Genomic DNA, 13,886 nt, shown 5'->3' on the forward strand with positions numbered 1-13,886 from the left:
CTGCTGTGCCTCTGGTGTTTGCTCCAGATCCCTTTCCAAAACACTTTCCCACCAAAGTCGCTCTATCCCTCCCCCTCCTCAGCTGGACAGGGGAAAGAAAATATAATGAAAGGCTCATGAGTCAAGATCCTTTCGAGATCCTCACGAGAGAGAGATCATTCACCAATTACTGGCACGGGCAAAACACACTCAACTTGGGGGAAATTAGTTTAATTCATTGACAATCAAATCAGAGTAGGATATAAAAAAAAAAATAAAACCAAATCTTAAAACACCTTCCCCCTGCCCCTCTCATCTTCCCAGACTTAACTTCGCTCTCTATTTCTCTATCTCCTCCTCACCAGTGCTGTAGGGGAACAGGGAGTGGAGGTTGAGGTCAGTTCATCACATGTTCTCTGCCACTCCTTCCTCCTCAGTGGAGGACTCCTCACACTTTTCCCCCACACTAGCGTGGGGTCCCTCTCACAGGAGACAGTCCTCCATGAACTTATCCAACATGAGTCCATCCCACAAATTACAGCCCTTCACAAACTGCTCCAGTATTGGTCTTTTCCATGGGGTGCAGTCCTTCAGGAACAGGCTGCTCCAGCGTTGATCCCCCATGGGGTCACAAGTCCTGCCAGCAAACCTGCTCTGGCCTGGGCTCCTCTCTCCATGGGCCACAGGTCCTGACAGGAACCTGCTCCAGCACGGGCTTCTCAGAGGGTCACAGCCTTCTTCAGGCATCCCCCTGCTCCATCGTGGGGTCCTCCATGGGCTACAGGTGGTCATCTGCTCCACCATGGACCTCCATGGGCTGCAGGGGGACAGCCTGCCTCACCATGGTCTTCACTGCAGGCTGCAGGGGAATCTCTGCTCCCCCTCCTTCTTCACTGACCTTGGTGTCTGCAAGGGTTGTTTCTCTCACATCTTCTCACTCCTCTCTCTGTCTCTAAATACACAGGTTTTTGGTTGTTTGGGGGTTTTTTTTGTTTTGGTTTTTTTGGGTTTTTTTGTTTTTGTTTTTGTTTTTTGGTTGGGGTTTTTTTCCTTCTTAAATACATTATCACAAAAGGCACTTCCACATCACTGATGGGCCAGCCTTGGCCAGCAGCGTGTTCGTCTTGGCTGGCACTGGCTCTGTCGGACATGGAGGAAGCTTCTGGCAGTTTCTGATCAAGAAGCCACCCCTATGTCCCCCCACTACCAAAACCTGGCCATGAAAACCCAACACAACAACTATCCAAGCAGGAATTTTACCCAAATGTTGCTGTTTTTTCTTACTGGAAAGAACAACTGCCTTACAAGTTACCTTGATAAAGGATCCCAAAGGATGCATAGCTAGAAGACAATAGAGTAATACTAAGAAATCCTGCTACTTTAAGCTTCTGGCAATTCTCTCACTTCTTGTTGTCCTAAATAATCTGTAGCAGCTATGTTTAAGTCTCTCCTGAAAAAAGGGAATTGCTATAGCTCTTCACAAGCTTGAAAAGCTTGTCTTCATAAAAACAAAGTATACTTGGTTTATGCTTCAGCTGCTTTTATGCAATGCCAAGCATTACAGCTTCAGAAATGACCCTAGTTCTCTCTGTAGCATCATTCTAGACAATTTTAAACATAATCTTAAGCTTTAAAGTGTTAATTTTAACATACTGAAAATGCAAATACATTTTAAGTACACTTTATGAATCTAATATTCTTTAAAACTCAAGGGCAAACATAAATTTCTGCACTAAGAACAGCAAAAAGCGGTGCTAAAAAAGAGGTACAGGAGTCAGAAAGTGGAAAGATGCAGGCATTATCAAGACACTCAACATTCCCTCTTTGGGATGGCTAAGGAAAAGTTTGAGAAACCCAAACCTTTTTCCCCCTTCCCAATTGTTTCCCTGCAGGCTTTGCTTTCAGATCACTTTTCTGTGTTCCGAGGTTGTATGGTTACAGTTCATTTTTCTTTAAGAAACTAAAGCAAGTAATCTTGGTGTGGCTGTTTCTCTGGGTAATAGTAACAGCATGAACTGTACCACAGTTAATACATCCTACAGCATCTCGTCTCACGCACTGCAAACATAAGTGGCTGCTATGTTTGGTCATAAAAAATAATTTGCCAGTGATATTCACTCCTGCAATGCCAATATTCCTAAGACCTTAAGTTGAATTCTATTCCTTCTTGGGTATGACCAAACTATTTACTAAATTCCAGTGAGCTGAAGCAAAGGGATTACTTGCAGAAAGCTTATTGCACCAGTGTGGGAAAAAGATTCAGCCTGAGTCTCTCAACCCAGCGCATGCAGACCTGGCAACAGAAAGTTTTACTTATTTTCTAAAGTGGTTCTTTGTAAGAGTCAATCACTTGATGGATATTTTATTAAACAAAAAAACCTATATGGTAAAACAGGTTTTCAAGTTGTACTTCAGAGCAGGCTTCAAAGGGAAAATTTTGTCTGTCTTTTTAGATAAAAAATACAAAGACATGAAAACCAAATAAAATCCTCTCATATTTACCCTTTATCATTTTTCTATATATCATTTTTCTATATATATCTCAGGTATATATATAGGGTATATAAAAGGTATATACTCATATACCCTTTATCATTTTTCTTTCCTTTTAACTGGGGAATAATGCCAGATGACTATTTCTGGAACGCTAAATTACATGAGTTATTGTATAAAGTAATGTACCATACAGTACCTGATTAGTTTTCCTGTTATACAAAGTAGAGCTAGATCAGACTGATGTCTGAATCTGAAGTTAGTATTTACACTGCTGTCAAGTTCAGAGAGAGCGAGCAAGAGAGACAGAAATACTCCAGAATGTCATTTGGTGACATGCAGCATGCTACCAATAGCATACTAGGAGACTAATTTTACTGTCTTCAAAGGATGATCAAGATGCCCTCAAATTTGTAAAATACTATGGCAGAGTTAGAAAGCAGTTATTTCACACATGTATTGTGCACTTCAGAAATTCCTCTTGTACTACAATCTCTTTTCTGGAAAAGCTGTTAACAATGAACATCAGTAAGTACTAAGTCTAAAAAAATAATATATATGTAAGTTATAATTAACATAATCCATTTTAAAATCTAGCTAGAATAAATTTTTGATTTACCATTAAGCTGTGCTGCCTTCAAAAACAAAACATTATGCTTGTACACATGCCCTTTTTGTTTTTTTTTTTTTTTTTTCATTATTTGGTAGTGCCTTTCCTCAGAGGATCTTAGCACTATTAACAAGAACCCAGGCAAGCACTCAGAAAAATACTCTGGCAGATTTTTTTCTGTAATTCAGTAGATTATTCCCTAAACATGCACACACATACAAAAAAAAAAAAAAAAAAAAAAAAAAAAAGCCAATGAAACACCAAAATCCAACCCACCATCCAAAACGCACTCCACAAATCAGAAAAAATAGGAACTACAGTTTGTATGCCTGTACTATGGATAAAAACACCCAAGTTTTACAGCCTGGAGAAAACCCCTTAACCTTCAGTTCTTTAACCACTAAATTGGCTAACACACATCTACCTTCACACATCAGTCAGTTTCTTGTGAGATTTTAATCTAGATACGTATGTATTAAAATGTGTAAATTTCCTCTTGATTATCTTCCCTGTGTAGGAACACTACTCTCCTTTTATAATGGAAGTGTTGGCATTTTATTCCTGAATTGAAAAGAGCAGATGAATTTCACTGACTTGAGATCCGTGCATATGTTTTATTTCTTTAGGGGCAGAGCTGTACAAAGTGTCCTTGATACATCCTTTCTAGTCTTCCAGCAGTCAGTTTAATCCACGTGGCTTTCACCATGGCCACTTCAATCACCTCTTCTCCCTCATACTCACTACTGGTAGCAGCCTAGCATTGGTTACATAGTGTTTCACAGATTTGCACTGTCTTCATGGTTAGCTTACAGAGAAGATAATATCCACATAGCATAATGGGCTTAGAAATTTTGGACAGGTTTTAAAATAGTTTTTAAAAGCAATAATTAAGTAGCTCCAGTTATTCTCTCTCACATAAAAGTCCTGTTTCTTTATTCTCTGAAGCACACAGATTACAGTTGCTTTCTTTCCTCCCCCAAATCTTCCTTTCTTTGCATTACAAATTGAAGAGGCATCCAATTTTCAAAGCTTAATGCTGATGTTAAAAAAAGAAAATACGCATTTGATATTTTTCCACGGACAATAAAAGGCCCTGTAGGCTCTTTTGCCTGCTGTTCTGTAGCTCAGCACATCTAGTATTGTGTTGGCATTTCTTCTTCTCTGTACAAGTTCAGCAATGCCAGGCTGCTACCACAAACACAAGCAATCCAGTATGTTACACACATGCATGCATATGTATATGTGTGTGCATTTGCATATCCTAGCAGATTTGTTTGGAATATGTGCCTAGCAGGATTTATTATCCCATTTTAACAGTAATCTACTATTTAATCATCATGCTAGAGCCTAGGAATTAAATGGGTTTTTTAAGTAAATGGAGTACAGCAAGCTTTATTTAAAATAATATTTTTTCCAAACAAAACTAAATATGTTGTCCTACACTGATTTTACTCAAGTCTTTAAAAAGATCTACCTGAAGTGCATTTGGTTTGGAAGCCACTTATGTTTAGAGGAACTTGGTGAGTCATAAGAGTAATTTCCTTTTATAAATAATACACTCCCTTTATACACAACTTTAGTTCCCAGTTGAACACAGCCAAGTGTGCTTTCTTTAGATAATTTAATTCCTGATAGCATCAGTTTTTCAGTTCACAAAACTGATAAAGCACCCCAAAAGGCAAATATACGTAATAGGGTAAGGATTAGTAACTACAGTTTATGCAACTGTCTATTTGAAAACCTTGATGTGACATCACCTGTAAAATTCTATCATTCTGGTGTAATCCCCAATCATCAATTTGTTGAAGTCTTTTCCTACATTTTATTAAAATACAATTAACTTTTCTCTACCCACCACCTCATCCTATATGACCCAAACAATTTTTCTGTTCTTTCCTCATTTAAAGTCAGAGGCTCTGAAGCCACTGATGGACTATCATGCAGCTCCCCAAGTGACCTGCCTGACATATTCCAGCTGTAAAACAAGGATAGCGATGCTGACCTCTCACATGAATCAGGCTTGAGATGCAAGAAAACTGAACTCAAAATCAGTGGCATAACTTGAGGGTTTCAGTGGATGCAAGACTTTAACCTGTGCTTAAAGCAGTCTGAGGCCAGAATAAAAGACTGCCACAAATTTCCAGAGTGTTCACGTGCTCAGCTGTCACCACAGTCACTGCCCATCAGAAATGCTTCTGTTTTTTAAGTAGAAGAATTTAAAAGGTCACAATTTCTTTTAACAAAGTGAAACTACAAAGACAGCCTCCAAAAAGCAACAGTATTTCCCTCTGTGCAAGGTGATGAGATGAGCTCTGCACCTCTGCTCCAGAGGTGGAGAGCTCCACCTGGCCAATATCACCCATGCTAGAGCAATACAGCATGAAGAGCTGCGCTACACCAGCAAAGAAGTACTGGTCTGGACAAATTAGAACACACATCATTATTTGGTCCCAATTTATTTCTCAATCTATGGAGATAAGGCAGCCATATACCAACTTGAAACCATCTTGTGCAGGTTAGAAACACCTAAACCATAATACAGGCCTGACAAAGATAAGGCAAAACAAAAATATTCTAGTTTAAGAGCATCTCAGTACCAAAACATGCAGACTATGAACTAAGTGGTTCTTTATGATAAACCACCAAGCAGAACAGAAAGACTAGTTATGTTCAAGCCAATAAATCCATCATATCACAAGCAAGAGAAACAAACAATTATGAAGACCCTGTACTTTCTGAAGACAGCACATTATAAAGCCACTCCATTTTCCGAGATTGAATGAGCTAAATTTACAATTGCAATAAGAGAGATCATGTAGCTTAAAACTATTTTTAAAAATTCCACGCGAGCCTCTCCCTTCTGATCTCAGGTCACTCTCAGAGCACGACATGTCAACAAATCACTCAGTGTCACACGTTTATTTGAGGGAGAAAACAAAGAGAGATGGTATCTTTCCTCTGCTACAGTAAACTACAGCTCTCTTGAGGGTACACCCAAGTAGCTAAAAAGCCCTCTAAAATTATTTGAAAAACAAAAATAAAAGATGGGTTCAGAGTCATTACTGCCCTGAATCTGCATCAGAGTGAGGTTCAGAGCTTCAGTTTTTCTGACCAACCTCCACTCTATTCTTCTCACTCTGTGGCAGGATAACAACTCAGAATTACAGAAGTCAGCATTTTAGAGTGATCAGCTAAGCCACTCTGAAGATGAAAGTGAGAAAATAATGGCAAGTGATTACTTATTAAGTCTATGGCTTAATGGGCACCTTATAATTTCAGGATTTCTGAGAATACATGATGAGTAGCTATAATATAATTCAACAGGAACTCTGATATCATGCATGTCTCATGCATAAGTAAGAGTCATGACAGGACCTGCAGAATGAAAGGTTTGAGGAACAGTCTGAAAAAAGGAAAATTTTCACCATTGTGAAATGTTAAAGTTGAGAATTAAAAATATAAGTGCAGGCAGAGATCTTTAAAACAGCCCTTTAAAAATGTTTATTTTCTGAGTTGCATATTGGTCTTAAGAATTATCTCCAACAGAGTATCTCAGATCCACTACAGAAAATTTACAATAAAAATACAGTAGGATGGCAGCAGAGGATGCTTCTACTCTAAACACTGCCTTTCATATAAAAAACAGTTAAGGGTAAAAGGCTGAATACGTAGCTACAGGGCAATGACTAACTTCACTATTCCCTAACACAAAGCGTACTTCCATATGAAGTCAGTGAAAGCGCACATCTCTCAGACTTTGTCCAGGTTACCTCTGCCTCTAGCTGCTGGCAAGTAGAAATGTCCCTAAGCCTACATGCTTGCCCATTCTCCTGCTCCGACTTGAAAAGCAGAAGAGGGGGAAAATAGCTGAACTGCCAAGCATTAAAATTAAGGCACACCAAAAATATCAGGGCTTTGCAGCTTCAACTTCCAGTAAAAAAAATACAAAAATTGCATTGGATTCATTAATTTTAGAAATATTTCAGCACAGTCTCCAAGGGTGGCTGCAAAACTATCAACTTTTGCTAGGCAGTATCACTTATTTCGTGTGGCAGCTCCTTTTGTCAGTGACTTATACTGGGTTTTGCTCTTGAAGATGTCTTCTCACTGAAAAATCTGGAGATTTAAAAGAAACAAGCAATTCAAGGGCTCCAACACTGCTGTACAGATCAAAGAATACAATCTAATTCCTCCCCATGTTTAAGTAGAAAGCCTGAGCTCTGCAGAGCCTGTAGCTACTAAAAGCATATTACGTCCTTCTTCAAACATGTGGATAATCGCAGGACACATTCTCATCAACAGAAAGCTGGCACGATTCTTGTTTCCACCCCCCGAAGAGCTATTTTCCATCCATCAGCTAGTATTATATTAAATAAATTGCTAAATCAACACAGCTAACTAAGAGCTCCTAAAAATTTCACAGTCATAACAAAGGATCGCAAAATATTAAGGTAATTTTAATTCAGGTATTTATACATAAACACAGGTATTTATACATAAACACAAAATACTGCTTTTTTCTGTTTTCTTTGTAAACATTTTAATATTTGAACATCACAACAGATATTATAAATGTGTGTGAGCTAATTTAAAGGTAAAAGAAAAATCTAAAGAAGCACAAACAAATCAGGTTTGAGAAATACAAGCCAAGCATTTTGCTGGTTATTTAACTCTGTCCCCTCTGAAAAGGCATTCCCTTAGGCTACTTCTACAACAGCACTGATAGGAAAAAGAAGGAATTTGAAACACCTGAACTGGCAGCTCAATATGTTACTCAGTATGACAACTCTGAAATCTGAGGGCTTTCTAGAGTTGCCACCTTTTACACTGGAGTATTTCATAGGCTTACTAAATGCATAGGCTGATCAAAGTTAATGAGTAAGAGAGTCTGAGTTTTGGTCATTTCGAGACAGAAGATGCACTTGCACAGCACTGTCATGTTGAATGAGGAGCCTGGCCTAGTACTCGCTCAGAAGCAAATGCCTGATTTACTGTGCGTGCATGCTGAGAGTGATTTATTCTGCATTTGTTATGCATACTGAACATCCTATTTTCTTTACTGTGTTCAAGTTTTTAAGAGTTGCAGTGGTACATGTATCCTTAGCAGTATTTATGACTCCTCCTCTAGAAAAAAAGCTAGAGCTGACTATATTAATCAGTGGTTAATTTCTTTAAGTAACCACAAGCACGATCATTTATCTTGCCGAAGCATTCAGCATTCTGTTCAGTTGACAAATACAGCAGTATCCACAGGGTTTCTTCTGCCAGTATTTTAAGACAGGCCTCCCCACTCTAAATACAGATCTGTCAAGCTTCTTCCATACATCAAAAAAGACATGAAGGAAACTTCACTTTCTAAACCACTTTAAACATTTATGACATAGCAGGCAGCAAAACCTTAATAGCCCTTTGACAAAATACAAAATGGAAATAATTCCAACATGAGACAAGCAACAAAACAAACTAATCAACTAAAGAAGGAAGCTCAGAGCAAGAAGAAGAGCACAGTTTACTCTTTTATAGTAGAGCAGTAATTGTACTGCAAGGTGAAAGGAAACTGAAGAGCTCAGCTGTACTAGGCAGTGGTCCAAGCTAGGCGGGAGTGCACCAGATCATGACCAAAGGCTTCTCAGACCGAAAACTAACTTTGCAAATTGAAAATGGGCAGAACACACACACACACAAAAGAAAGTGGAGGAAAAGAACAGATTCCTGGTGCAGGTAATGAGCTCAGCCTAAGAAAGAAACCACAGTCATGTTCTCTAAAAACCTGCAAGATAAAAGGCTCTCTGAACTTCTGCTACCAAGCAATGCATCTGGTAGTGGGGATTTGGCAGAGCTTACTGAAACGTAGCAGTGGATGGAACGACAGCACAGGAAGAAAGACTCGTCACCGGCAAGTGCAGTATCAGCTTACAGAACCTCTAAAGGGTATCAGTGGGAGGTGTAAGAAATGTGGTGTGATCACAGAAAGTACTACTCTTCTCAAAATAAAGAAGGTTTGGGTTAGATCATAAGAGATTGAATTCAAGCTATTTAAACAACCAAGAAAACCTGAACATTGTTATTAAGAGATTAATATCACCTCCTTAGTATCATGAAAATAGATAGTTTTCAGACTAGTTGTCTCAAGTCTTCATTGTGGTAAAATATATTATCAATCCAAATATGACAAAAGAAAACTAGAAACTGATATGAGAACTCCTTCCCTTGGCTTTTGTTTGCATTCCACTGTGGTAACGACCCCAGGCCGTTAAGAAGCAAGACCTAAGCCACCACCAGGAACACGCTTCCTTCAGCTGTATCACTATTTAGTTTTGTTTCTTTCCATACTCAGTTTCTTCGTGGATAATCCCATTTCAGAGAAGCGTAGAGACCCATGTTCAAACATGTCCTTTCCATGATCTTATGAGCACTGCAGTCTTGAAAACATCAAGTGAATTATTTAGCAACCAAAGTTAACATTAGGAGAGAGAGTAAAACACTGCTTTCCAAGATGCCCGTGTTTTATTTCACAGCAACACGGTGCAGCCGTTCAGCGCTGACAAGAGACAAAAAGCTGTGCCGTGATAAATTTCAATAAAAGATGATGGTAATATTTGAATTATTTTATAATTAAAGAACATCTTAAAATGCACTAATATATAAGTGCAATATTGTTACTGTTCTGCTCTGGGGCATGCTATTAGACAAGTGATGGCAGTAAAATTAGGTAAGTAATATATTCTTACAGCCATAAAGTTCGCAAATCTTATCTAAAAAGACATGGTTCAAAAACCATGAAAATGCACTGGAAAGCACCAGTGTGCAAGTCTGGAAGGCAGACAGGGTATTGGCAATAACCTAGAAAATGCTTTTGTGTACAGTCCAAGTAATGGTGTTTACAAAATTGACTGCAAGGACTCAGTGCACCTACAAGTTTTTCATTTTAAGTGCACTACAGCTGCAAAGAGTGGAGATGCTGTACTGCAGCTTCCTAATACTATATGTCAGAACTTAGCCAGAAGAAAGCAACAGAGACAGTTCCTGCATCCTAGATTTTAAGACAGGAGGGAAACCCCTTAGCAAAATGGAAGCTATAAATATCACAGAAACATGCAACTACTAAAAGGTCCAGGGTTTTTTCTCCAGCGAAGAGACTTAATATTTATGCCACTATCCATGACATTAAAGGTGTCCCAGATATCATCACCTGACAAAGATAATAAGAAAAAAAATTATGTTTCAGAGAAACAAACAAAAGGAACATTTTAGGCATTGATCAGAACAAGTAGCAAATTAAGTAACTTCCTGCTTTCCAGGTGTTTATTCTGAGAGGCTGGTGGTTGTTAGTGTTGCTACAAGACCACATTAGTCCTCCCACAGAAGGAGCATGCTGAACATGTAATGGCTGAACATGAAAGTAATGGCTGGGAGACTGTTAGTCAGGCCACGAAGAAGCTGAGATGCAGGAGGTAAAAATGAAGGAAGGCACATGAAAGACAGAAGACCTGGCAGGTGAGACACTTCTCCTGAGAAACTGGACTAAACTGACTGAACGCACAGAAGGGGACGGACAAGTAGCTTGTATACAAGTTTACACGTTTCACCTATCCTTTGATCCAACAGTGCAGTAAGTACCAGCATTTTGGGGCTAAAACCTAGCATGTTTTACAGGCACACTCTGCTGGGTCAAAAACCGGCTGGATGGCTGAGCCCAAAGAGTGGTGGTGAATGGAGTTAAATCCAGCTGGAGGCCAGTCACAAGTGGTGTTCCCCAGGGCTCAGTGTTGGGGCCAGTCCTGTTTAACATCTTTATCAGTGATCTGGATGAAGGGACTGAGTGCACCCTCAGTAAATTCACGGATGACACCAAGCTGAGTGAAAGCGTGGATCTGCTTGAGGGTAGGAAGGCTCTACAGAGGGACTTGGACAGGCTGGATCAATGGGCTGCAACCAACTGTATGAGGTTCAACAAGGCCAAGTGCCGGGTCCTGCACTTGGGTCACAACAACCCCATGCAGCACCACAGGCTTGCAGAGAAGAAGCTGGAGAGCTGCCTGGCAGAAAAGGACCTGAGGGTGTTTGACAGCCGGCTGAACATGAGCCAGCAGTGTGCCCAGGTGGCCAAGAAGGCCAATGGCATCCTGGCCTGTATCAGAAACAGTGTGGCTGGTAGGACCAGGGCAGTGATTGTGCCCCTGTACTCAGCACTGGTGAGGCTGCACCTTGAGTACTGTGTCCAGTTTTGGGCCCCTCATTACAAGAAGGACATTGAGTTGCTGAAGCGTGTCCAGAGAAGGGTGAAGGGGCTGGAGAACAAGTCTTATGAGGAGTGGCAGAGGGAACTGGGATTGTTTAGTCTGGAGAAGTGGACGCTGAGGGGAGACCTAATTGCTGTCTACAACTACCTGAAAGGAGGCTGTAGCGAGGCAGGTGTGTGTCTTTTCTCTCAGGTAACTGGTGACAGAACGAGAGGCAATGGCCTTAAGGTGCACCAAGGGAGGTACAGATTGGATGTCAGGAAATACTTCTTCACTGAAAGGGTTCTCAGCAACTGGAATGGGCTCCCTAGGGAGGTGGTTGAGTCACCATCCCTGGAGGTGTTTAAAAGATGGGTAGATGGGGAGCTCGAAGATATGGTTTAGTAGTGGACAGGTATGATTGGACTTGATGATCTCAGAGGTCTTTTCCAACCAGGAGATTCTATGATTCAGCAGGTAAGTTGCCCAAACATGCAACTAAGTGCCTATTGACAAGCACGTCAAGGAAGGCCCACAACTCTTTTTTCTGTGATGGATCCTGAAGAATTTTGGCACTTCATAACGAGCCAGGCTCCTAAAACACTTGAAAGGCAGATTTCAGGAACTAGGTGAATGCACAGCAACATGCTGTTTGTATCTTGAACTTAAGGATGGTTTTATTTTTCTAAGCACATGCACACCACCAGATCAGCAAAAACATACAAAAATGGGTTGTTTCCCTTTTCTCCACTTTTGAAGTACATTCTCCACTGTTTCCATGACTCATGACCCACAGATCACTACATGTTGTATTAACATACCATGTATTTCTTGGGCAACAACTTAACTGTATGTTAAAGCCTGAGTCAAGATTTTATAAGGACTGAGCCTCAGAATTCCTGTAAATTTGTAAACAAACAGAATATGCCATTTTCTATCTCAAAGGCTGTTAAAAATAACAATCATACCTTATTTTAACTTGAAATATATGTTCCAAAAACTAGGCAAATAACTTTGGCTATATATGGATGCAGCTAGCATTTTAAAAGACTGCATGGTATTTAAACAACAGGAGAGGACTGCAACTTCCCATGTTGGTATGTCAGAGTTAATCTCCCACAACTCGACTAAGAGTGAGGTAAAGTTGCATTCATTTGTTAAAAGTATGACCATTAATATTTCAATATTTGCACTGCCACTCAAGGATCAGTCTGGCATTGAGGCTTTGTGCAATGACAATAACTAACATCAGATTATTTTTTTTTTATTATCCTTTGGCTTCCCTAAATCCAAATATTATCATTTGAGCATATTAATGTGAGTTTGCTCTATTCACTCTGGGATTCTCTTGGTCACTGTAATTCCAGCATATCTTTTAGTAGTAACTGGGCTCTTTTCCACGTATTTGCAAGAAGACCATCCTTTCTATACATTCACACAGCTTAACCTAGATGTCACACCATACACTGATTTTTCTCAGTGCTAACCATATTCCTGGTTAATTCTACCTTCATGCAAGCAGATTTTCTCCCAGCAGCACTGGACTCAAGAACACACTCTAAAGGTACTTAGAAGACATGAAATCCAAGAATATTTCTGTACTTTTTGTCTTCCTTACATACACTTTGAAATGGTCTTCTATCCAACTGTTTGCTATGTAATTTTCACACAACAGCCACTCCAAATTCTATTAAAAAAACCCAAATGTATTTATGGTATGAGTGCATTCCTTCACTCTCCTAAAGTTTCATCTAAAATTGACAAAACAACTATGGCTAAAAGCCTTAATTAAATTAAGGTGGAGGAGGACTGGATTACACTATAGACTTTTTAACAGAATAACTTACTTCCTTCATAATTGTCCAGCCCCACCTGAAGGCAGGTCTTAAACTATACAAAAGTCAGGACCTGTACAGATCTCCACTCAAAAATTACTTATTTTAGAATGATAGTTTAGGTCCTCCTCACCCTTTCCTTCCTTTCCCTTCCTCTTTAATTCAAACAAATGAAGACTCTTTCCAAAGATTTTTGGATAGATAGATTTGATCTTAAGGACAGCATAATATCTGTGTGACAACAGTCTAGAACAGACATTTTTTTGTCCACACTAAGCCAAGATGCTAGTTAATTCCTTAATTCTCACAGGGCTTGGACAAACAGCACTGATTTAAAAAGCTGTAAGAAAACCAGAAAATGTGAACTATATTATTAATTACACAAAAAAAAAAGCAGTGTCAATATTCATACTTACAGGCTGAGGCTGTTCCGCAATACAGCAGTTGAAACACAACCAAAACTCACTCATTGTTTAGAGTCTGAAGTGGGAACACGGATGAAAAGCAGGACTCAACCTCCGTAAATCTGTCTCCAGGTAGCAAGTTCTTTAAATAGATTTATTTATAATGGTTCCAATGTGAAAATCTTTTATCTGTTGAGCTCTTCTTCAAAGACAAGTCAGTCCCAGGACAAACAACTTGAAGGCAAAAAGTTATTTTAGAGTCTTCTTTCAGAAGGTTCGTCCCAGCACCACAGAAATGTTACGTATGCTTCTTTGGTCCCTAGCGTTATGTGAACCTGAAGAC

General features: G+C 39.5%; 1 protein-coding gene across 1 annotated transcript in view; it reads right to left on the bottom strand.

The window, feature by feature from the left end:
- CDC42SE2 (CDC42 small effector 2) overlaps positions 1-13,609 on the bottom strand; it is a 34,721-nt gene extending 21,112 nt beyond the window's left edge. The window contains exon 1 of the mRNA XM_010169834.2: positions 13,556-13,609. Coding sequence (XP_010168136.1) covers positions 13,556-13,609 — 54 coding nt within the window. The remainder of the gene's footprint in view (positions 1-13,555) is intronic.
- Between the last annotated feature and the right edge of the window lie 277 nt (positions 13,610-13,886).

The sequence above is a fragment of the Antrostomus carolinensis genome, unplaced genomic scaffold (genome assembly GCF_000700745.2).
Source record: "Antrostomus carolinensis isolate BGI_N321 unplaced genomic scaffold, ASM70074v2 scaffold10876, whole genome shotgun sequence".
Classification (NCBI taxonomy): Eukaryota; Metazoa; Chordata; class Aves; order Caprimulgiformes; family Caprimulgidae; genus Antrostomus; species Antrostomus carolinensis.